At 45.4% G+C, this 22,527-nt stretch overlaps 1 protein-coding gene across 3 annotated transcripts in view; it reads right to left on the reverse strand.

Moving 5' to 3' along the window:
- Vps53 (VPS53 subunit of GARP complex) overlaps positions 1-22,527 on the reverse strand; it is a 153,568-nt gene that overhangs the window by 81,698 nt on the left and 49,343 nt on the right. For all 3 annotated transcript variants that reach the window (XM_006977408.4, XM_076542912.1, XM_076542914.1), the window contains 5 exons: positions 22,094-22,213; positions 9,982-10,060; positions 6,256-6,399; positions 5,665-5,807; positions 2,207-2,348 (listed from right to left, as the gene is read on the reverse strand). In XM_006977408.4, the coding sequence (XP_006977470.1) occupies positions 2,207-2,348; positions 5,665-5,807; positions 6,256-6,399; positions 9,982-10,060; positions 22,094-22,213 (628 nt within the window). The remainder of the gene's footprint in view (positions 1-2,206; positions 2,349-5,664; positions 5,808-6,255; positions 6,400-9,981; positions 10,061-22,093; positions 22,214-22,527) is intronic.

The following is a 22,527-nucleotide window of genomic DNA, read 5'->3' on the forward strand; positions in this document are numbered from 1 at the left end:
AGTTCTGTCCTGTGAGGATGAACCAGGCTGTCTAAGCCTCTGCTGAGAACAGGGCTCGGGCAGGACTGTGGGGAGAAGCGCCAACACAAGCGTCTGGCGGGTGCTGCCAGGCAAGGCTTCTCAGCAGGGACACGTTTCCCGGGATTATTTTATTGTTGTTGTTGTTGTTGTTGTTTTTGACGGCACTAGGAATTGAACCTATGGCCTTGTGCATGCAAGGCAAGCACTCTATCACTTAGCTACAGCCCTAGCACCAGTCACACACTTACTTCAGAGGCTTTTCTGACTTGCATTTTCTTTAGGGACTATGGTGGTTTGAATGAGATGTTCCCTGTAACCTCAGGCATTTGAATGCTTGTTCCCTGGTTGGGAACTGTTTGAGCAGGTTTTAGGGGTGTGGCCTTGCGGAGGAAGTGTGTCTCAGGGAGCAGGCATTGACGTTTCTTTCAAAAGCCACGGGCCATTCCCAGTTTGCTCTCTGCTTCTGCTTCAAGGTGTGAGCTCTCCTACTGCCCTAGCCGTCCCCCTTCATGCTGCCAAGCTTCCTGCTAGGACGACAACGGACTCTCAGCTCTCTCACAGGCCCAAAAACTCTTCCTTCTGAAAGCTATGGTGTTTCACTACAGAAATGGAAAAGTAACTAAAACAAGGATACTTTCACCCATTTGTGACCTACATTTTCCTCTATTACTAAAATAAAATCAATTTTGAAAGTGAGTTAGTATGTGGAGGACTGTCTATATATTTTATTTACTTATTTATTGTTAAGTTTTTGTGTTGTTCTTTCCTTGTTTGTTTTTTTCAGTCAGAGCTCATGTGGCCCATGATGGCCTCAAACTTAATTTGTAGTTGAGAATGATCTTGAACTTCTGGTCCTCTGGCCTTCACCTCCCAAGCAAGATTACAGGTCTGTGGCACCACACCAGCTTCGACACACCTTAGGTTAAGTATGAAAATTTGTATTTTGTGATTCCAGTTGTCTTTTAATAAGATCATGAGTGAATCTAAGCAGACAGGGGCCTGAGACATTGTCCTAAAACAGGACTGTCACCATTTTTATATCATAAAGTGGGCTCTGAAGGTGGCACGCAGTTGCCAGCACCTACAATAGCTACCTGAGCTTGGGAAGGGGGGGGGGCAGAGATGGCACACAGTTGCCAATACCCTACAATGGCTACCTGAGCTTGGGAAGGGGTGGGGTAGGGGAAGGAGATGGCCATGAGGAGGAGATGGCCATGAGGAAACAGAAACCTAACCCCAGCATTTCTCAGAAACTCTGTGACTCAAGGAACTTGCTCATCAGAAAACTGCAATTTCCTCTCCTCTCTATCTAAATGGCCATCTGCTACCCATAAACTGGCCTGACTGCCACAGTCACTGACCTGATAGGCTTGGCCCAGGGACCCCGTTCTACCTAAGACAGGAAAAAAAATGTCCTGAGAGGGAGGAGTCTGCCTTAAGCCTTCAGGAACCCTATAATGCCCACTTGCTCTTACAGATGGCTCTGCTTTCTACTCTCATGAAACAGCCATAGTTTGTCCCCAATAATATTTTTTTCTACCCATGGAGTGGTCCTCTTCAGCGGTTTTGCTGTACTCAATTGCAGTACCACCTCTCTTCAGCCCAGTGCTGAGGGACCAAGTCCCCGTGCTGAGGGGTCTTATGCAGGCAAGGAGAGGATCCTACCAAAGTGCCAGGACCTTAGGACTGGAAAGCTGGGAGCTAGAGAACATTGCAGGGGTGAGTGGTGCTCCAGGCCTGACTACACTGCTATTCTTCTCTCAGAGTAGCTACAATTCTGTGAGCTCTGGAGTAAAATGACTGTAGTGGGACCTTCTGTGGGGAAGAAACACAGTAACTGATTGCAGGTAAATGCACACAGCTCAGGGTGGGCCATACGGCAGGAATTGAAAAAAACCAACAACACCCACAAAACAATAACGTCAAGTTTAGAGTCCACATCAAGTTTTGTTAGGAGTTTTGTAAATCACTTATTTGGCCCATTTTCCTTGTTGAAAAAAAACTTAAACTGGACACAGTGGCATGTGCCTGGGGCCCTAGCTCCTCTGGAGCTGAGAGGAGAGGATCACTAGAGATCAGGAGTCACAGGATGAGAAGATATTGACACTTTACAGAGAAACAGTGAAAGAAGCCTGGTCACCCCAGCCTCTGGTGGCCAGACCCAGCTCCCTCAGGATGGTCTTACCAGGGTTCCGTCTGTCAGAGTGCAACCGGAGAAGCGTTTTGCAAGAAACCCCTCAAAGTTAGTTGTTCTCTGAATCGCAAAGAGAAGCAGTTTCACTTCAATTTCCTTAGCTCTGGCTCGCATGATTTTGGAAAGTTCTGTCCTTCAAATAGAGAAAGGAGACTGAGGTCAAACAAACATCTTTCATTCAGGACATGACAAAGCGGGCTGGAGGGATGGTTTGTTGGCTAAGAGTACTACCTCCATGGTAGTCACAACCATCTGTAACTCCAGTTCCACAAGAGTACTACCTACATGGTAGTCACAACCCTCTGTAACTCCAGGTCCAGAAGAGTTGAGTCCCTCTTCTGGCCTCCATGGGCACCAGGCATGTACATGGGGGCACATAATATATGCAGGATATACATATATACATAAATAAAAAATAAATATATATTTAAAAATATATATGTTCCTAGCATTCAAGAGGCAGAGGCACGTGGCTCTCTGTAAGTTCCAGACTAGCCTGGTCTACAAAGCAAGTTCCAGGACAGCCAGGGCTACACAGAGAAACCTTGTCGCAAGAAACAGACAAACAAACAAGCAAAAAATAGATAGATAGATAAATAAATAAATAAATAAATAAATAAATAAATAAATAAATAAATAAAAATAAAAAGTGTGTGTGTGTGTGTGTGTGTGTGGTGTGTATGAAGGGAAATAGCTTTCATTTGGGAAAACATGTACAGGAGCATTTCAAACTCTGAGGTCTACTACCAACTCAGTCTAACGCCTGGGGAATAAAATAGTCTTCCTCCTGACACAGGCACTTTATAAGAACATTCCTCAGATAGTTGAAACCTAGATATGTAGCCTTACACATGCTGTGCTTTCTCCACACATGTCTCTATGGAGAGGTTTAATTTATAAATTATGCACAATAAGAGCATAAGAGTAACTTATGATAATACAACAATTATAACAATATATTGTAATAAGCTACTTTTTTTTTTTTTTTTTTTTTGGTTTTTCGAGACAGGGTTTCTATGTAGCTTTGGAGCCTGTCCTGGAACTCACTCTGTAGACCAGGCTGGCCTCGAACTCACAGAGATCCACCTGGCTCTGCCTCCCTAGTGCTGGGATCAAAGGTGTGTGCCACCACTGCCCAACCTGTCATAAATTACTTAATTACAAAGCTCTTTATCTTCCAGAGAGCTCAATACACATCTCATCATCCAGAACAAGGCCCCAGAAATGTCCATCAGAGGCCCAGTAAAAAAGGACACTATACGTTTGTCTGCTTCTTGCCTGTGGAGCCTAAGTGTACCTCCCCTAGGTGTTCTGTTGCAGAATATAGGTTATCTGGGAACAGTGACAGGTGAGTTCTTAGAAGGTACTGACTGTCATCATCTTCCCGCACAATGACAGCCAAACAAAACCTCTGAGTGTGTCTGAGAACGATGTGTCTGTAGGATGTCCGCCAGAATCCCGACAATGAAGCTTGGCAGCAGCATGCCCTAGCTGGACCCACAGCGGGCGGTGATGCTCGAAGAGACCTGCTGTCTTTAGTGCACTGCCAGTCTAACTAACGCACACTTCCTTTTGCACAGCCGGCCTGGCAAGTGTGCCGAACTGAAGCTGAGAGAAATCAGTAGCAATTTCTCAAGAAGTTCACTCTTTCTTTGCCAGCAAGACTTAGAAGCTGACAACCATAACTAGCCATGAATTAATACTTGCCTATTTATTAAATACTGTATCTAGAGGCTGGAAAGATAGCCCAGCAGTTAAGAGCACTGGCTGCTCTTCTAGAGGATCCAGGTTCAATTCCAACACCTACATGTTGGCTCATAACCATCAGCAACTCCAGTTCCAGGTGATCCTATACCCTCTTCTGGCCTCTGTGGGTACCAGGAACACATGGGGGCACAGACATACATGCAGACAAAAAACTCATACACATAAAAATTAATAAATCTTTAAAAAAATACTGAATCTATGGCAGCACATGTGTTTCTTTAACAACAGCCATTCTGAAGGTACACCACCCAAAGTGAACCCGAATGTAAACCAGAGTCCAGTGAAAATGTATGTTAAGGTAGTCAATGGCAGCAGCATGCCAGTGGGGGTGGGGGAGTGGTAATAAAGTGGCTGTGTGTGCAACAACAAGGTTCACGGGAAATCTCTGTAATGACCCTAATTGTGATGGAATTTAAAACAATCTAGACATTAAACGTCCATTTTAAAAATAGAATCAATATCACATAAAAATACTTTGTCCCTCAGTGTATTTCAAGTGTACAGTTTGAAGATACTTTCTATCAGTTTTTAAGGGAGATTTGGGATGGGGTATAGCCAAATGGTAGAGCACTTGCCTAGCATTCACAAGGCTCTAGGTTCAGTCTCCAGGAGAGACAGAGAGAGATAGAGAGAGAAACAGAGACAGAGACAGAAAGAGAGAGACAGAGACAGAGACAGAAAGGGGGGCAGAGACAGAAAGGGGGGGCAGAGACAGAAAGAAGCGGGGCAGAGACAGAGACAGAAAGAAGCAGGGCAGAGACAGAGAGCCAGCATAAACGACACTAAGGTGGCTGTGTCATGTTTAGATGCAGGCCCTTTCTCTCCTGTATTAACCTAAAGTCAAATAAAATTATGTGCTGTTAGAATGAAACTATAGTAATAAAATCCATTTACCACACTGTTTGATATAGTTACAAATAAATAATAAAAAAGTTTGACTCTGGCTTTATCTGCCCTGGATATTCCTGAGTTAACTTTACTAGGGTGTAATTCTTCAATAAGGAACTTTGTAGCCTAGGCTATACTCACAAATACAGCAGAGTGGACGAATGAGAGGTCAGATGCCAATATTAGAAACCACAGAATAAGCCGGGCGGTGGTGGCGCACGCCTTTAATCCCAGCACTCGGGAGGCAGAGCCAGGCGGATCTCTGTGAGTTCGAGGCCAGCCTGGGCTACCAAGTGAGCTCCAGGAAAGGCGCAAAGCTACACAGAGAAACCCTGTCTCGAAAAACCAAAAAAAAAAAAAAAAAAAGAAACCACAGAATAGAAACACTGTATCAGGGAAATACATCCAACAAATTCTTTCCTTAGTGTCTGCCATGCACTTAAAAAAGAAACTACCCTACTCTTTTAGAGCTATCCACCCATCAAGTCAGAGGTCAAATGATGACGGGTGGACACACTATGTTCCGATATACATGATCCAGATGAGGGGAAATCACTCTGGACAAATCTGCCTGGTGAGCCCCAAACTGGTAAGGGAGGGCAGCGCAGTTGTGTGCTGTTTGGGGCAAGGGCTAGGTGACAGGAAGTCCTGGAGCCAGGAAGCGAAGAGAGGATGAGGCTGTAGTTGGTATGAGGGTGGCACCAATCATTTGGTAGAGATGGGAAAAGTGCCCGATTTTCAGGTCACATGGAACTGTAAGTCAGGTCTGGAAGCAGGAGACAGCGGAAATTTACCTCGTCACGTGACAGAATTCTACTGAGATCCTCTCCGTCATGCACCACTCCCGTGGGAACATCCGACCATACTTCTCCTCATAGTCCACAAGCTGACGTTTCACCCAGGCATAACGTCTATCAATTTTGTCCAGCCAGGCGACCTCGTGAGGGAGGGAACAACACCACTTAGTGCTCAGAAGTATAACAAGCAAAAGCTAGGACCCAAGAGAAGAGACAGCCAACCTCCATGTTTCTCCAACTTAGATTCTGAGTCTACACCATGCTGTCTACTTGAACAGAATTTAGTTCTCCACCTATGGTCCACGCACAGTTGGGCATCAGGGGTCTGTGTATTTCCTAAAACTGTATGTAAAGTGTGACGCACAAGTACATTCTTCTGGGGAGAAGCTAGCTTTCATTAATTTCTCAAAATGGTCAGCGACTCAAATGGTGAAGATCCACTAACTTGTAAAGTCAGCCCAGGGCTCTGTGGTTCAGTGCACAACACTATCAGACAGTTCATCGTACCAGTAACTACAGGTCAGGAGGCCTGGCAGCATTAGTTCCTTTTTCAGTAAAACTGAACTGTTTCATCTAGCCAATACTTACATCTTGGTTTTCTTGAAAAAGTACCAGATATTCTGATAGATGCTGCTTAATAAACTTTTTGATGATTTCCTGTTTGATTCTGGGGTCCAAAATGTTAGCCACCAGGCACGCATCTCTCAGGACATTGCTGGGTCCTCCCGGCCTCTGGGGAACAACAGCACACAGCAGTTAAACGTTGGAAGCACCTGTACATCTCCTGGCCTGTGGCAGCTGCTTCTTCCTGGTCTCTCCCTGTCCTCACCCCTCTCCCTGGACAGCCAGTCTTGCTGCAGGAGACTGACATCTTAGTTACCGGCTCCTCGAGAAAAGAACAGTAGCTAGTCTTGCAGTGGCCAACCTAAAAACTAGCCCGTGACTCAACAAGGCATTCAAGAAAACAGAGCCAGAAAAGATCGCAGGAAAGGTTACTTCTGGGTATCGAAACTGAAAGTGACCTAAAAAGCCAGAATGACAGCAGAGATTCTACTAAAGGAGCCCAAAAGTCAGTCACTCACATGTACATTTTTCCTGCTTCCAATCTTCCTAGGATCCCTGATGTGTTGTTTGCTTATTTGCCAACTGGTTTGCCTGCCTGCTTGCCAGCTTTGAGACAAGGCCTTGCCATGTAGCCCAGGCTAGCCTCAAACTCAGTGTCCTCTTCCTCCAGCCTCCCAAGTGCTGGGATCACAGGCATGCCCTACCATACCCAACTGCCATTCCTATTCTTAAAGAGCTATATTTATGACAAAGAGGTGGTGTTTTTAAAAACCCACACCAAATTCTAAACCACCAGACTCATTTCACTGATGGCCAATCACCCAGACAGACTGCCAAAAGTGAAATACTCTGACACTGCTTCCCTGACCTGAGGAGTGGAAGTGGGGAGGGGCTGTAAGGATACACAGCTAAGAAGGGCCTTGTTGACTGCCAAAGCAACTGGATCTCCCTGACCTGCTGGTGTATCACTGACTATATGTGCCCACCAGGGTCCCTACGGTACAAAGAAGACTTTGGAGCTCTTGGTTTAGCTACATGGCCTGGTGCCTTGGGAGAAGTCACTCAACCTCACCTGAACAGCAATGGACTTAGATCAGGATGAGCAGACATTCTCTCACAGCTTTCCTGGCTGTTTGTCTTTGTCAATTCTGTCCATCTCAATTGACGTTCAGATATAATGTGACATGCTCTATTCTGAACAGCTATTCTGCTGCCCTCTGAACACACTGCCCTCTGGCTTCGGGATGGAAATGCTTGAGCTCACTGACAAGTCATGGAGGCCAAAACTTACAGGTTCGGAGGTTCAAATTTTCTCATTTACAAAAAATTTACTAGATTATCTTGGTGTCTCAGTTACTTTTCTATTGCTGTGAAGAGACACCATAACCAAGGCAACTTATAGAAGAAAGAGTTTATTGGTGCTCATGATCCAGCATGGCAGCAGGCGGACAGGCAGGCAGGCAGGACACTGGAGCAGTGGCTGAGACTTATTCAAAAGTAGGAGGCGGAGAGAGAGCCAGGAATGGTGCTCTGCTTCTGAAACCGCAAAGCCCTTGCCTAGTGGGCACACCTCCTCCAACAAGGCCACACCTCCTAATCCTTCAAAACACTTCCACCAACTGGGGACCAGTATGAGCCTATGGGGACCATTGTCATTCAAACTACCACATTTGGATATTTCATTTTAAAATTTCAATTAATTTTTCTTAAGATGGGACATTTCCTGTGTATCCCAGACTGGCCTAGATCTTGCTATGTAGTCTGAGCTAACTCATGATCTCCTGCCTCAGTCTCCAGGATGCTGGCTGGAGTGATAGGCATACCCACTAATCGATACTTTTAAAAAAAATGTTTTGGTTCCAATTTGCAAAACAGGATTAGTAACACAAGGCCTTTTAGAAAAAATCAATAGCCTTTTAAAAAGGAAAAAGAAAACTTAACACTATCCCATTAAGTAACAGCCAGAAAAGGAAGTCAGGTCATTAAACCCTTTTAACTTCATATGCCCACTGGGACCTGGGAGAAAAGGTAGAAAGTAGGCCATGGTGAGATGATAGGCAAATAGTAAAGATAGCCTTCACCCACATCCTTCTGAAACATTGTGCAATGGGATGCGACAGAGAGCACAGGAAAGCAGTTGCCTAGGAAGACTACTGTTTACAACTAGCCAGTAGCCTTAAAAGAAAGCCACTAACCAGGCAATCCCTTTTTGCTTTTGAGAACTTCATTTTCCTCAGAGGGCCAACAGGAATAATGGCTTTCCAAGCTATGCCTTTCCTGAGTTACATCAGGTGACTAAAAGATGCAGTTCTCAAAGCAAAGTGCTTCACAAATGAATATCAGATTCCTGGCAGGCAGTTAAAAAATACAAAGGCATTAAGGTTAGGAGCTGGTTGCCTACAGAAAGCAATCTATCAAAGCCAGGGCTGCCATCTCCACCTACTTCCTAATACAGAGCACAAAGGAAAAGCGATTAAGATATTTCCAGTTATTGAATTATAGAGCAAATGCAGGAAATGCTCCTTGGCTCACAAGTGAACGTATATCCATCCCCACCTCCACCCACAGAGCCCAGTGAGGGATGCTGCTGGCCATGTGCTCGGCTTTGCTTCTGCCTTCAACAATGCTTTCTCTTGAAATAGCTCAAATAATAGAGAAAACAAGCTTCTGCGGGTTCTGTCCTCCCTGACACATGCAAAGCATTAAGATGACATCTGCTGCAATGTGAAGTATGGAGCTAATAGCAGTTTACCAGCACAATGACAGCCAAGGGAGGGAAGCCTGTGTGAGGGACATGTACCCAACAGCTCCCAAGCGAAAGCGAAGGCCTTGCAGACACAACAGAGACAGCTCCACCACCGGGGAGCTCGAGGATCCCAGAGAAGAGGATTCCCACCATTAAAAGTGAGTCTCTGGACTGTGTCATGAGTTACATAAGCTCCCAGTTGTCTTTTCACCAAACCAAAACCAGTGTTATGTAACAATAGAGAAAACATTGTGGTCTGAAGGTTTCTTTTTTTAAAAAAAAACACAGCTATGAGGAAAAAAGTAAGTTTATAGGGCAGACAAAATGCAAGATTTGACATACATTAAATTAAACCAAATGAATCCTCATTTTTCCTCCAGAGGGAGGATCTCATGTAGCCCAGGCTGGCCGCAAACTCAGTATGTAGGCAAGATGAACTTGAACTTCTGATTCTCTTGCCTCCACCTTTCTAGGGCTTACTTTACAGACATGCATCACCACACCCAGTTTATGTGGGGCTAGTGATCAAACTCAGGCCTCATGCATACTTAGGTAGGTACTCTACCAACCAAATCACAATCCTGGCCCAAGTCCTCCTTCTGAGGCTGGAAGGACACAGATAAACAATTAGCATTGCATTGTGATACTTAAAACAGAGGCACCGGGCGGCGGTGGCGCACGCCTTTAATCCCAGCACTCGGGAGGCAGAGGCAGGCGGATCTCTGTGAGTTTGAGGCCAGCCTGGGCTACCAAGTGAGTTCCAGGAAAGGCACAAAGCTACACAGAGAAACCCTGTCTCGAAAAAGCAAAAAAACAAACAAACAAACAAAAAACAAAAAACAAACAAACAAAAAAAAAAAAACAGAGGCTAGTCTGAGTGGGCAGACAACTGGCCTGTGCCTGCCAACACTTCTGGAGTGATACAACGTGTGCTACCACTCACTGACTGGAGTATGAGAACAGTGATAATACCTAGAGATTGGAGGGAAACTGAGAACCAGTACCTTGGTACCCTGAGAAGGAAACGCCTCTTCAAAATCAGCCAGGATCTGCTGTCCCAACTCAGTCTGCGCAGCCTTCACCCTGGGAGGAAAAGGGACTGTATTAATGACTGGTACCATTTTCAAATCCCTGTATATAATGGATCCACAGGGCCAGGAACTGTTGAAGTCTCCAGGACTGTGCAGGTGATCACCCGGGAAGGAAAAGGGATGTACAGCTAGGTAAGAGAGGTCACAGAGAATTGGGGATTATGACTTGGATGAAGGCATTTCAGGATGGATTGTCTTACTGTCTTTTTTTTTTTTTTTTTTCAGTGCTAAGGACTGAACCTATGACCTTGGGCATGAGAGGCAAGTGCTCTACCACTGAGCTATACTCTCAGCCCTTCAGGATACAGTTCTAGGTCACTCTTACCTACTGTGAGGTATATATGCTGATCTTTACAATATTTCATTTGAAGGTGGTTCTACTGCAGGGAAATATTATATAACAGCACCCTGATCAAATATAAATCTGTTGGATTACTGAAACAAGTTTCCTATTCTATGGGGCACAGAGTGGGAAGAGTGATTCAGACTGTTTCAGAGGGGTTTTACATTTGCTTTTTATAATATTGTAATTCAGAAACCTAACATTGAAAACAAATAACAAAAAGAATGTTCTCTAAGGAAAAAGTAAAAAAAAAAAAAAAAAAAAAACAGCCAGGTGATCAATGAACTATTATTTAAGAGCGATGGACATTATCTGTAATCCCAGCACTGAAAAAGTAGAGGCAGGAGGGTCACAAGTTCAAAGCCAGACTGAGATGCACTTTCAAGACCATGTCTCGCAAAGCAAAACAAGACAGGCAAAACAAGTGATGGACATTGGGTGAAGATTTAGCTTCAAGAGAGTGTGAACAAAAGACTGAACTGTAAGGAAAAACATGTAGAAGGACAGTGGGGTGGGGTGGGCTGGTTCTTTATAGCATCTGCAGGAATACGAGGTGCTCAAGAACTATTCAGCTCCACTGAAAGGAGAAAGGAGAAGCAGCTAGGATGAAACAGGAAGTGTCCATCAGTGAGTGCTGCAATCATGTCCTCCTTGGCCTCCAGCTGCCTCTGCTGGTGACACCTGGCTTGTCCCAGCACAGAGCTAGAGAACTAGGCTCCTGGGCAGCTGCTGGACTTTCCTGAGCCTGACGTAAAGACTTGCTTTGCCAAAAGCACCATGAAACAGCATGCCTCCTTTCTTGGACTCCACCCTGCAACTTCTGGATTGATTTTATAAAGTTTCTAGAAATAGCGAACAACCTAAAACCACAATTTCTTTGGCTACTGAGGAGAACCTGGCAAGTGGCTGAGATTTTATTTTTTTAACGAGAGCATAGGCATGACCCAGAACACTCAGTTTCTCCCTGTGGCATAGTTATAATCATGCCTGATTCCAAATACTTTCCAGGGTTTTTCTACTATCTTCAAATGTTCTAAACCATTCCTACAGGTGAGTTTATATTCTTTTACGTTTGTGTTCAAGATAAGGCTATGCTGGAATCCACCCCACCCCCACCTGGAGTTGCCCAAGAGACATCTGGAAACTTCCCCTGAGTGTAAAGTCTGATGTGAGAGAAAAGAATGTGCTTTCACAAAATTGTCCCTCAGAGCATCTTGCCACTCCCCAGAGCGAGCCAGCAGGCTGTCTACTGTGGGGCCAGGTCACAAGGCAGAGATCCAGATGTTCACGCTCCTCTGTTCTGACCCTCTTCTTAGAAACACAAAGACAGCACCAGTTCTTTCCTGAGCCACAGGACAAATCCTGTAGGTGAGGCCCAGCCCTGACCACAGGTATGCATGGTCAGGGTCACTGACAGCTCAATGAGGATGCTGGGCTCAGCTCTGCCTCTGTTACCTCCATCCCACTCGACTACAATTCCCAACCTCCATGTCTTTGCTGATTCTAACACTATGGGGGCTGGAATGACAGCCAAAGTACATGACAGGTCTTGGCACTGGAGCACCAGAGAAAGGGAGTTACCAGGCTCTCGTTGGCAATGACTTCCAGTGTTCAGAGTCGCCCTTGAGACCAGCAGACTGAGCTGTGTCACTAGTAAGCCGCTTGTAGTCAGTTACTTCTTCTATGTGGACCACAACTAAGAACCCTTGGGAAGGGGGCTGGAGACACGGCTCAGCAGTGAAGGCACACACGGCTGCTCTTCCCGAGGACCAGAGTTGGTTCCCAGGACCCATACCAGGTGACTCACAACCATCTGTAACTACAATTCAGGGGATTCAACAACCTTTCCTGGCCTCTGAGGGCACTCACAGATACACATGGAGAAGGAGCGGGGGGGCGAGAGAGAGAGAGAGAGAGAGAGAGAGAGAGAGAGAGAGAGAGAGAGAGAGAGAGAGAAAGGATAGAGGCCTTTAATGTGTTTCTAGTACTGATTATTTCACAACACCCAGCTTACAGTTTGATCTGGCAATAGCACTCACCTTTACAAGTGGTGGCAAGAGGGATTCATAATTAATATTAGAGCAGAAAAATAAGCCTCTGCCTAGAATTGTTTGCAGCAGTGGTTGTCTCCCAGTGACGGAGATGAAAGAGCAGCTATTCCTCCGTAGACATTATTGACAAAGATAGATCACATTCACAGGCATTTTCTGGGTGAGATGTGAGCCACAGCTTCTATAATGGTTACAGATTATAAACAATCTCCCAAAAGGCTCCTGTGTTGAGGGTAGTGCTGCTGGGAGGTGACTGGACCATGAGGACGGACTTCACCAATGGACTAATCGGCTGACAGATTCATCATTTGATGAGGTAATTGGGAAATGATGGAACACGGAAATGGGGCATGGTTTGAAGAAGTAGGTCACTGGCTGGGGTGGGCAGTGCGCTAGAGGGAGTATATGTGTATATATACATATATAGTTTTGGTGAGTGTGTGTGTGTGTGTGTGTGTGTGTGTGTGTGTGTGTGTGTGTGTGTGTGTGTGTAAACTGGAGGATAACTTGCAGGAGTCAATTCTCTCCTTCTATCATATGGATCCCAAGGATTGAACTGGAGTTGTCAGGCTTGGTAACAGGCATCTTGACCCACTGAGCCATCTTACTGGCTCACCGAGGTGGATTTTGTCCTCAGATCCTTGTTGTATTCTTCCTGGCCTCACGTATGCCACTCTGCTCTACCACGTGCTTCCTACATGATGCTCTGCCTCACCTGTGTTGCCAGAAGCCTTTCTTTTTCTTTTTTGAGACAGGGGCTCACTAAGTAGCCTTTGCTGCTCTGAAACTCGCTCTGTAGCCTAGGCTGGCCTCGAACTCACAGAGATCCTCCTGCCTCTGCCTCCCGAGTGCTGGGACTAAAGGCGTGTGCCACTAGTCCAGTCACCACTACCTCTTTCAGGTTGTTTTTCTTTGTTATTTCCTCACAGTAGCAGACACTGAGGCAATGATCGATTGTCCAAACAGGACCCTAGAGACAGCTGACAAGCTTATCATCTTATCATCAGCCCACCAACTAATGTGGGGCAGTGTGGTGGTATTGTGTTCCCCAAAATATTGTGCATGCTAATAAACTTATCTGGGGTCAGAGAACAGGACAGCCACAATATTAAACATAGAGGATAGGCAGTGGTAGCACACGCCTTTAATCCTAGCATTCCAGAGGCAGAAATCCCTCTGGATCTCTGTGAGCTCAAGGCCACATTGGAAACAGCCTGGCATGGTGACACACGCCTTTAATCCCAGGGAGTGATGGCAGAAAGCAAAAAGATATATAAGGCATGAAGACAAGAAACTAGAAGCATTTGGCTGGTTAAGCTTTTAGGTTTTTGAGCAGCAGTTCAGCTGAGACCCATTTGGATGAGGACACAGATGCTTCCAGTCTGAGGAAACAGGATCAGCTGAGGAACTGGGGAGGTGAGGAAGCTGTGGCTTGTTCTGCTTCTCTTATCTTCCAGCATTCACCCCAATAACTGGCCTCAGGTTTGTTTTATTAACAAGACCTTCTAACATTCGTGCTACAGAGCAGGAAAGGTTAGAAGTTCCTTCCTTCTGGCAGCTGAGTGTGGGCACACCTTGATCTCTGTGACTTCGAGGATAACTAGGGCTATAGAGAGAGACCCTGTCTCAAACACAAACAAACAAAAAAGTTCATTATCCAAGTAAACTTAGCCTGTTGTGTGACAGCTATCTGAAGTTGGTTACTACTAGGAAATAGAGCATCCTGTTGCCTAGAAAAAAATCAAGGAGTGGCTTCTGGCATCATTCGTGCCATGGGACAACAGGGTTGTTCAAAGGTGCCCTTCTCTAATGTAATGTCACTCATAAGAAATGGTGGCAGAGGGACAACAAAATAGGAGACCTAGAGTTTCACAGAAAAACACCAGTGTATATCCATTATCTCGTGACAGCCCAGAGAAGATGCCTGCCACTGCTCTGAAACAGTGTCCTGACCTCCCCAGAATGCCTTGACTGAATACAAGAGATCAGTCAAATACTCTAAGGCAATAGGTGCTCCCAAGAACCTCAACCAGGAGTGTTGCAGAGACTTGGCGGGAGGCTCTGAGATCATGGAATGTGGCCCTCAGAGCTTAATCTAAGAGGCCCAGACAGAACTTGTCAAATAGCTAGGCAGACCCCTCCATTCTTTTTTTGTTTTTTTCACTACACCATGTGACTTCCCAACCTGCCAGGCCTCTCTCTCATGTAAGCAGTTAGACATAACTCTGGTGGGGAAAATGTAAGGGTTCCCAGGTTTTGCTTTGTTTTGTTTTTGAAAGAAATGCAAGAATCTTTCATTCTTTCTCAGGAAATATTGACTGTCTAGAAGCATTTGCTCTTGTGAATATGCTTAAGCCAAGAGGATTTGAAATGAAAAGCTATTAAAGAAAAAAAATCTTTCCTTCAACGCTACATTAAACATTTAGGCATTTGCCAGAAGGGTAGTTGAAAGAAATAGCAAATCAAGGCCCATGAACTTCATATTTCAAACGTACAGGCAAAGACTTGAGAATGCAGCCTTGCGTGTGACGTGTGCGATTTATAACAGCAAGGCATTACACTGAGCAACGCAAGGGTAACTCTCAGCTTTCTTTCCTCCCTCCCAACAAACAGCTATTTCTATTATTTCCAGATGGATCTACCATTACTATATAAACATAAGGGAGGACAATTCACCAGAAATGATGCTAAAAATAGGCAGTCTGGACTTTGCTCAAAACTTGAGCACCTCTTTGAAGACCGACAGCAGTGGAGCGCTGCAAACAGGCAACTCCTGCACCACACTCCTTTCAGACGAGGACATGCTGCACCACAGGACAAGCACAGACCCAGGTTAGAAACGAAGAGCAAGTTCAGCCAGGAGCAACAGACGTTTGCAGGGCTGACAGATTTGATGGAGTATAGGATTCCTTGCCTCCTGCTCTTGCTTTAAGACATGGTTCTTAACCTGTGGGTCAAGACCTCTTGGGGAGTTGTCAAATAACCCTTTCACTGGGGTCACTTAGGACCACTGGAAAACACGGAGATTTACATTACAATTTATAACAGCAAAAATATAGTTATGAAGTAGCAATGAAGATGATTTTGTGGTTGGGGTCACCACAACATGAAGAACTGTATTGAAGGGTCGTAGCATTAGGAAGGTTGAGAACCACTGCTTTAAGAGAATGCCACTCTGATAGTGCTCACTAAGTTTCATCAAATTTATAAAACTATACCTTGAGAGACTAAAGATTTATTTAGTTTATTATTGTGTGTGGATGGATGTTTTTCTTTCTTTCTTTCTTTTTTGCATGTGTATCTGTGCACCAAATGTATGCTTGGTGTCCTCAGAGGTTGTGAGTTGCCATGTGGGTGCTGGGAATCAAACCTAGGTCCTCTGCAAGAGCAACAAATGCTCTTAACCACTGAACCAACTTTCCAGCCTGGAAATTTTTTTTTTTTTTTTTTAAAGCAAATAGCACCCGAAGAACACAGGCAAAAAAAAGGAAAAAAATAAAGCAATGAAACTGTCTCAAACTAAAGAGAACTTATGTATAGAAAAGGGAACAATCCACAAAATGAAAAGGCAGCCTATGAATCAGGAGAAATATTGGCAACTGCATAGCTCACTAAGGTTAGTATCCAAAACATATAAAGAGCTTGGATAGGACAAAATAAAGACAACAAATGGGGCCAGGGATATCCTGGGTCGGTGGAGCGCCTGACTAGCCAGCCACTCCTGGGTCAGGCTCCAGCACCTCATGACCAGGCGTGGGAGCACACACCTGTAGTCGCAGTACTCAGAAGGGGCTGGCAGGAGGGTCAGAAAGTCAAGATCATATTCAGTTACATGGGGAGTTTAAGGCTATCCTGGGATGTCCAAGACCCTGTCAAAGGGAGGAAGGGAAGGAGGGAGGAAGGGAGGGAGGGAGGGAGGGAGGGAGGGAGGGAGGGAGGGAGGAAGGGAGGAAGGGAAGAAAGAAGGGAAGGAGGGAGGGCGGGAGGGAGGTGGGAGGGAGGGGAAGGGAGGAAGGAAGCACAGGCAAAGAGGCCAGTAAGACACTTGGGAAAAAGTATCTGCCACCAAACCGAGGATGTGAGTTGGAGCCAAGGAACTCACACGGTGGAAGAAGAGAATGACTCCCAAAAGTTGTCCTCTGGCCTCCACTCACATGCTGTGACTCCCAAACACCACCACCCCCAAAATAAAATAAATGTAATTTTTAAAAGCAGGCAAAGGATCTAAATAGGCGTGTTTTTCAAGGCAGACATATAAAATCAACAGGATATATGAAAAATGTTCATCATTACTTCATCTCCAGAGATGTGCAAGTCAAAACCCCGAAAAGGAAGCCAGGTACAGTGATGCACGCCTTTAGTCCCAGCACTCGGGAGGCAGAGGCAGGCGGATCTCTGTGAGTCCGAGGCCAGCCTGGTCTACAGAGTGAGTTCCTGGCTGGACTATATAGAGAGAGCTTGTCTCAAAAAAACTAAAATCAAACAAACAAACAAACAAACAAATAAACAAGTAAATAAATAAAAATAAAACCAATGAGGCTGGAGAGACAGCTGAGTGGTTAGAGCACTTGCTGCTCAACCCTGAGGACTGAGTTCAGATCCCAGGTCCCAGCACCCATGCTGCCGGATGGTTCACAAGCACCATTAATTCCAGTTTCAAGGGGTCCAACAAGTACACACAGACATGCACACACACAAATAGATTTAAGAAGACCAAGCCTCACTGAGATAAAGCCTCACTTGTAGCTAATTCCCGACTTTCCCCTCTTTGCCTCCAAACCTGAGATTCCAGATCACCAGGATGACTAATCTCAAAAGGACAATGGTGAGTGTTGGTGAGGGTGTGGGATGAGAATACTTGACTACCACTGGCAGAGACGTTAATTGGTGAGGCTATGATGGAAAATGATATGAAGTTCTCAAAAACTGCCCATGAATCTACACAGGTTATGTCCCCAAAGGAGATGAATTCCACACCCTACAGACAGCTGCCCTGCCCTGCTCACAGCAGTAGGTTTGCACCAGGCCAGATACGGAAACAAACGTGTCTTTTGATGGACAGATATGGGTCAAAGAACCACAGTGCATATATGCGGTGGGATTTTATCCAGCTTTTAAAAAGAAGATGCTGACATCTGCAACAATATAGATAAACCCGAAGGACTTAAGAGTAGATGAAATAAACCAGACACACAAAGATAAATATGATGTGATCTCTCTTAGGTGCAGACTCTTAAAATCTAAAGTCAAATGCAGCTGCTCTCAGTGTCTGAGGGCCTGAACTGCCATGCTAATCTAACTATGGATCAGAAAAATCGGGAGAGGGGGTGACAGGGCTGGGACTGTAGCTCAGTGCAAGAGCACGTGCTGAGCATCCACAGGGCCTAGGCTACAGAAGGCACACAGCACATGTCTGCTAGCTAGATGAGAGAAAACGAAAGAATGGCAACAGATCACTGAGTCAGTTACCCCAAGACTAGAGCAGGCTGTGCTACCTCCCGCTCCTCCTGACCCACTGAGGGCAGCCTGCCTCCTCCGCCCGCCGTCCTTCTTTCCTAGACTCGTGAAGTCCTGCCCGTGGGCATTCCTGGCTGTTCACATTCCCAGTCTGATATGGCAACCAGCCACCTCTAAGTGTAAAGGGTTAGGAAGGACAAGGGAAGGGTGGCGATTTCCCTAGCACTTTGCCAAACCTATTCCGACATTCCTTAACAATCCCTGGACATCTCCACTGTAAGACGGTATACCAGCACATGCAGCAACCTCCCTTCCTGCTTCATATTCTTAGAAATTATGAAAAGATCTAATAGGAAGGAGTCAAAAGCCAGGCAAGAAAGGGGGTGACAGACTAGATAGTCTGTGGGTTTCCTGGCAGAATAAGATAAAGAAGAAAATCAAAGCCTAAGGATGCTTCTCAAAAATGAAAAGACACAGAGGCTGCAGAGATGCTCAGCAGGTGAGAACATTTTGTTGCTCTTGCAGAGGACCTGGGTTCAGTTCCCGGCATCCACATAGTGGCTCACAATTGCCTGTGTGACTAATTCCAGGGGATTCAAAGCCCTCTGCTGATCAACACAGATACCAGGCACACACATAGTGCACATACATAGATACAGGCAAAATGCTCACACACAAAAAATGAAAAAAAGCATATCTAGGGCTGGAGAGATAGCTCAGTGGTTAAGAGCACTGACTGCTCTTCCAGAGGTCCTGAGTTCAATTCCCAGCAACCACATGGTGGCTCACAACCATCTGTAATGAGATCTGGTGCCCTCTTCTGGCCTGCAGGGACACATGCAGGCAGAACACTGCATATATAATAATAATAATAATAATAATAATAATAATAATAATAATAATAATAATGGCATATCTGAAACAAAAGAAAATATAAAGACAAGAAGTGGTAGATACCAGGAGCAGGAGGGAGTTCTGAAGGCAAGCTCTAGAAGCATCTACTTGGCTCAAATCACAGTGCTGTGGATGCCAGAAGCTGTGTCTGCATCCTTACCCTAAATGCTCACACACTGATTTGAGTCTGTGGGCCTGTAAACCCAGCACTCAGCAGGGGGCCAAGGGTTAAACTATTTAAGAAGATCAGGCCTCTGGCATACCAACTGCCTGCGCCTGCAGGTTTGGCCCCTAGAACCTGCTTAAGGTTGTGTTCCCTTAAGCAGAACATCCCTCCTCTCTCTAATAGCAGATGGCAGTGATTTCTGATCAGAGTAACAAGAACATTAGGGAAAAAAAAAAAAAAAAAGGCCTAGAAGAGGTGGCACATGCCTGTAAACCCAGCACTCAAGAGGCAGAGGCAGGTGGATCTCCGTCATTTCGAGGCCAGCCTGGTCTACAAAGAGAGTTCCAGGATAGTGAGGGCTGTTACACAGAGAAACCCTGTCCTCAAAAACCAATAAATGAGTGAATGAATGAATAAAATTCAAAAATCCCACCAAAAATATAAGCTTTCAGCTGAGAATCACTAAACATCTGAAGAGTGCTACTATGAAGAGAGTCAACAAACTAAGACTTTACACCACAGGACAGACAGACACACAGCAACTCAGAGCCTTCAGAGATATTTAGAGTTCTAAATCTCTAGTGATTACAGAGGGCACTTTTATGCCCCTGAGGAAAGAATCATCTAGGTGGAAATTAAAAACTGTATTGTTAGATAAAAAAAAAAAAATGTGACAGCTGGGCCAAAGAACAGAATGGGCACCAGTGAAGACCAAGGTAGAAGAGGAAGACAGAGCCAATGATCCAGAAGGAGCCCCAAAGGAACAGGCAGAGAATTAGAAAGCAGCTTTGCACCACAGATTACAAGTTACAGTGGTCATGTAGTAGAGAGTTCCACAAAGACAGAGCAGAAGAAACACATCACAGGATCACCCCAGGGAAGAGATGAAAGAAAACAGTTTATCAGAACTCAAGGAATCTGAGCTATGAGTGATGGCGCACGCCTTTAACCCCAGCACTCAGGAGGCAGAGGCAGACAGATCTCTGAGTTCAAGTTCAGCCTGGTCTACAGAGTGAGCTCCAGGAAGCCAGGACTGCATAGTGAGACCAAGTTTCAAAACCAAACCAAAACAACAACAAAAAAGATACTTCACAGAGGAAATATAGTCAATCACCAATTATTGAGGAAATTAAAATTAAAGGGGGCAAGTAGTGACTTTCATCAACCAGATTGCATAAAATGAAAACCAACAATGCCTAATTTGTTGAAGGTTGGAGAAACAGGTACTCAAGCACTTCCAGATGGCACTGTGAATCTATTAAGCTTTTTTGGAGAGTAAATGAGCTGTGGTTATTAAATTTTAAATGCATGTAACCTTAGGACCTAGAATTTACTCTACTTGCACATGTGTGAAAGGAGGTATTTTTTGAGCATCAGAAGAACGAGTCCAGGGACATGGAAATAGCAAACTAGTCTGGGATGTGCTCTCCCATGGCAGTCCAGACACGGAATGAGCAGCTCCACAAACAGTGTAGTTAGTGTGCAGTGACAATCTGAAGGGAACGCCAATAAGCTGTAGCAGTTCCTCCTTCCAGCACGGCAATAGGGTTGGAAATGAAGCTAAGGGAATTTGCACACACCTGTTGGTTACTTTTTGTCTCTTTCTTTGCTAGTGTTTTGAAAGAGGTTCTCACTCGGAAGCCCAGGCTGGCCTCAGACTCAGTCAGTCCTCTAGCTCAACCTCTGAGTACTGGACGACAGCTGTGAGCCACACATATCTAGTTTAGACTGTTTGGTTTGGTTTTTCGAGGCAGGGTTTCTCTGTGTAGTTTTGGTGCCTGTCCTGGAACTCTCTCTGTAGACCAGGCTGGCCTCGAACTCACAGAGATCCCCCTGCCTCTGCCTCCCAAGTGCTGGGATTAAAGGCGTGCGCCACCCGCCGCCACGAGGCTAGTTTAGACTTTTTAAATAAAAGCAATCGCACATTTATATGACTTGTATAATTAGATAACGAAACATGAGAGGACAGAAGTACGTGACAGCAGGCCTTCCTAAGAGGGCAGGAGGGGAACAGTGCTGCAAGGGCTGCCTCCTCCCCCTGCCTCTGCTTTCTGATGTTCCCTCTAACAGGAGGGGCCAAAGAGGCACTGAACTCACTGTCCCTCCTTCTCCAGAAGTCTCTTCCTCCTACGAATCTGTCTTTCTTTTCATTGGATCTGAATCTGGGATCAGAACTTAAGGGCAGAGGCCAGAGAGATAGCCATCGGATAGAGCACTTAGTGCTCTTGCAGAGGACTCAGGTTCCATTCCAGCACCCACGTGGTGGTTCACAACATCTGTAACTCCAGTTCTATGGGATCTGATGCCTCTTTCTGACATCCATGGACACCAGGCACATGTGTGGCCCACAGACATGGTGCTTATATGTATGTACAGGCAAAAAAACTCAGACATAAAATATAAATAAGAAAAGAAATTCTGGGGAAACCTCCAGGATGGTAAGAAGAAAGAACAAGTTCGGAAAGAAACTCATCACTGTGATATGTGATGTTCTGGTGACAGCACTGTATTGTCTAAAAACTGCCAGAGCATCCACCCATCAAACACACTGCTTTCACCAATGTGCCTTTGACATTCCTCTCATCAGAGAGAAAAGGGAAAACATGCCTTTTTCCTCTTGAATCTCAATGGTTTTGTGATGGCACGTGACTTCAGAGGCCAAGTCTCTTGGTGCACTCATCCTTAGACCCCAGCTGTCTTACTTTGAGAAAGCCTGAGTAGCCCACGAGAACAACAGGGATCGCAGTCCATGGCCTGGCTGAGCTCCCAGCTGACAGTGAACACCATGTGGCAGCCATAGCAGCCGATGGCTGCTCGGGTCCGTCATCAGCTGCCTTAACTGGTGGTGCATGGAGCAGAGACACATTATTATCCAAGGCCGGCCAAGTTTCATGAGCAAAATAACTGACTTAGGCCAACAAGTTCTGTGGACCATGGAGAGCTGTGCATAGTAACAGACATAGGAGTGTACTTGCTGACTTGGGCAGCCTCCAAAGCCAAGGGAAAGAGTATCGTAGAGTGAGGTCACATAACATTTGAGGCTGCTTCCTAGACTAAGGGGGAAATATATGGAACCATCTTTTCTTATGGAAAGCGTCTGTGAGGACATCTTACCTTTCAGAAAGCTGCCGGATCTGTGGGATCCCCATGTACTTGTGAAAGTGCTCCAGAACATTCATGACACCCTGAAGGAGATTAGCAACTTCTCCGTATTGTCTGCGCCTGGTCATGGCTCTGCAAGGACAGAAGTTGAGACTAGAAACCAAACACTGAAGACACAAGATAGAGATGTGGGATGACCTCGATAGCTCTAAGTGCTGGATATGTATGGTGCTGAGCACTGGGGAAGAAAAAACCTAAGGATTTAGCTCACTCTCCAGGTGACATCATTCAGTAAGAGAGAGTCAAGTAAGTGGTTAACTAACAGCAAGGAAGGTGAATTAAGTTCTAAATAGCAATGTAAGTTACATGCCACAGGGCACAAAAGAATGTGTGTGCTGGATGGATCAGGTAGCAGGAGGGGACTTTGGGTTGGCATTGCATTTTAA

The sequence above is a fragment of the Peromyscus maniculatus genome, chromosome 8 (assembly GCF_049852395.1).
Source record: "Peromyscus maniculatus bairdii isolate BWxNUB_F1_BW_parent chromosome 8, HU_Pman_BW_mat_3.1, whole genome shotgun sequence".
NCBI classification, from domain to species: Eukaryota; Metazoa; Chordata; class Mammalia; order Rodentia; family Cricetidae; genus Peromyscus; species Peromyscus maniculatus.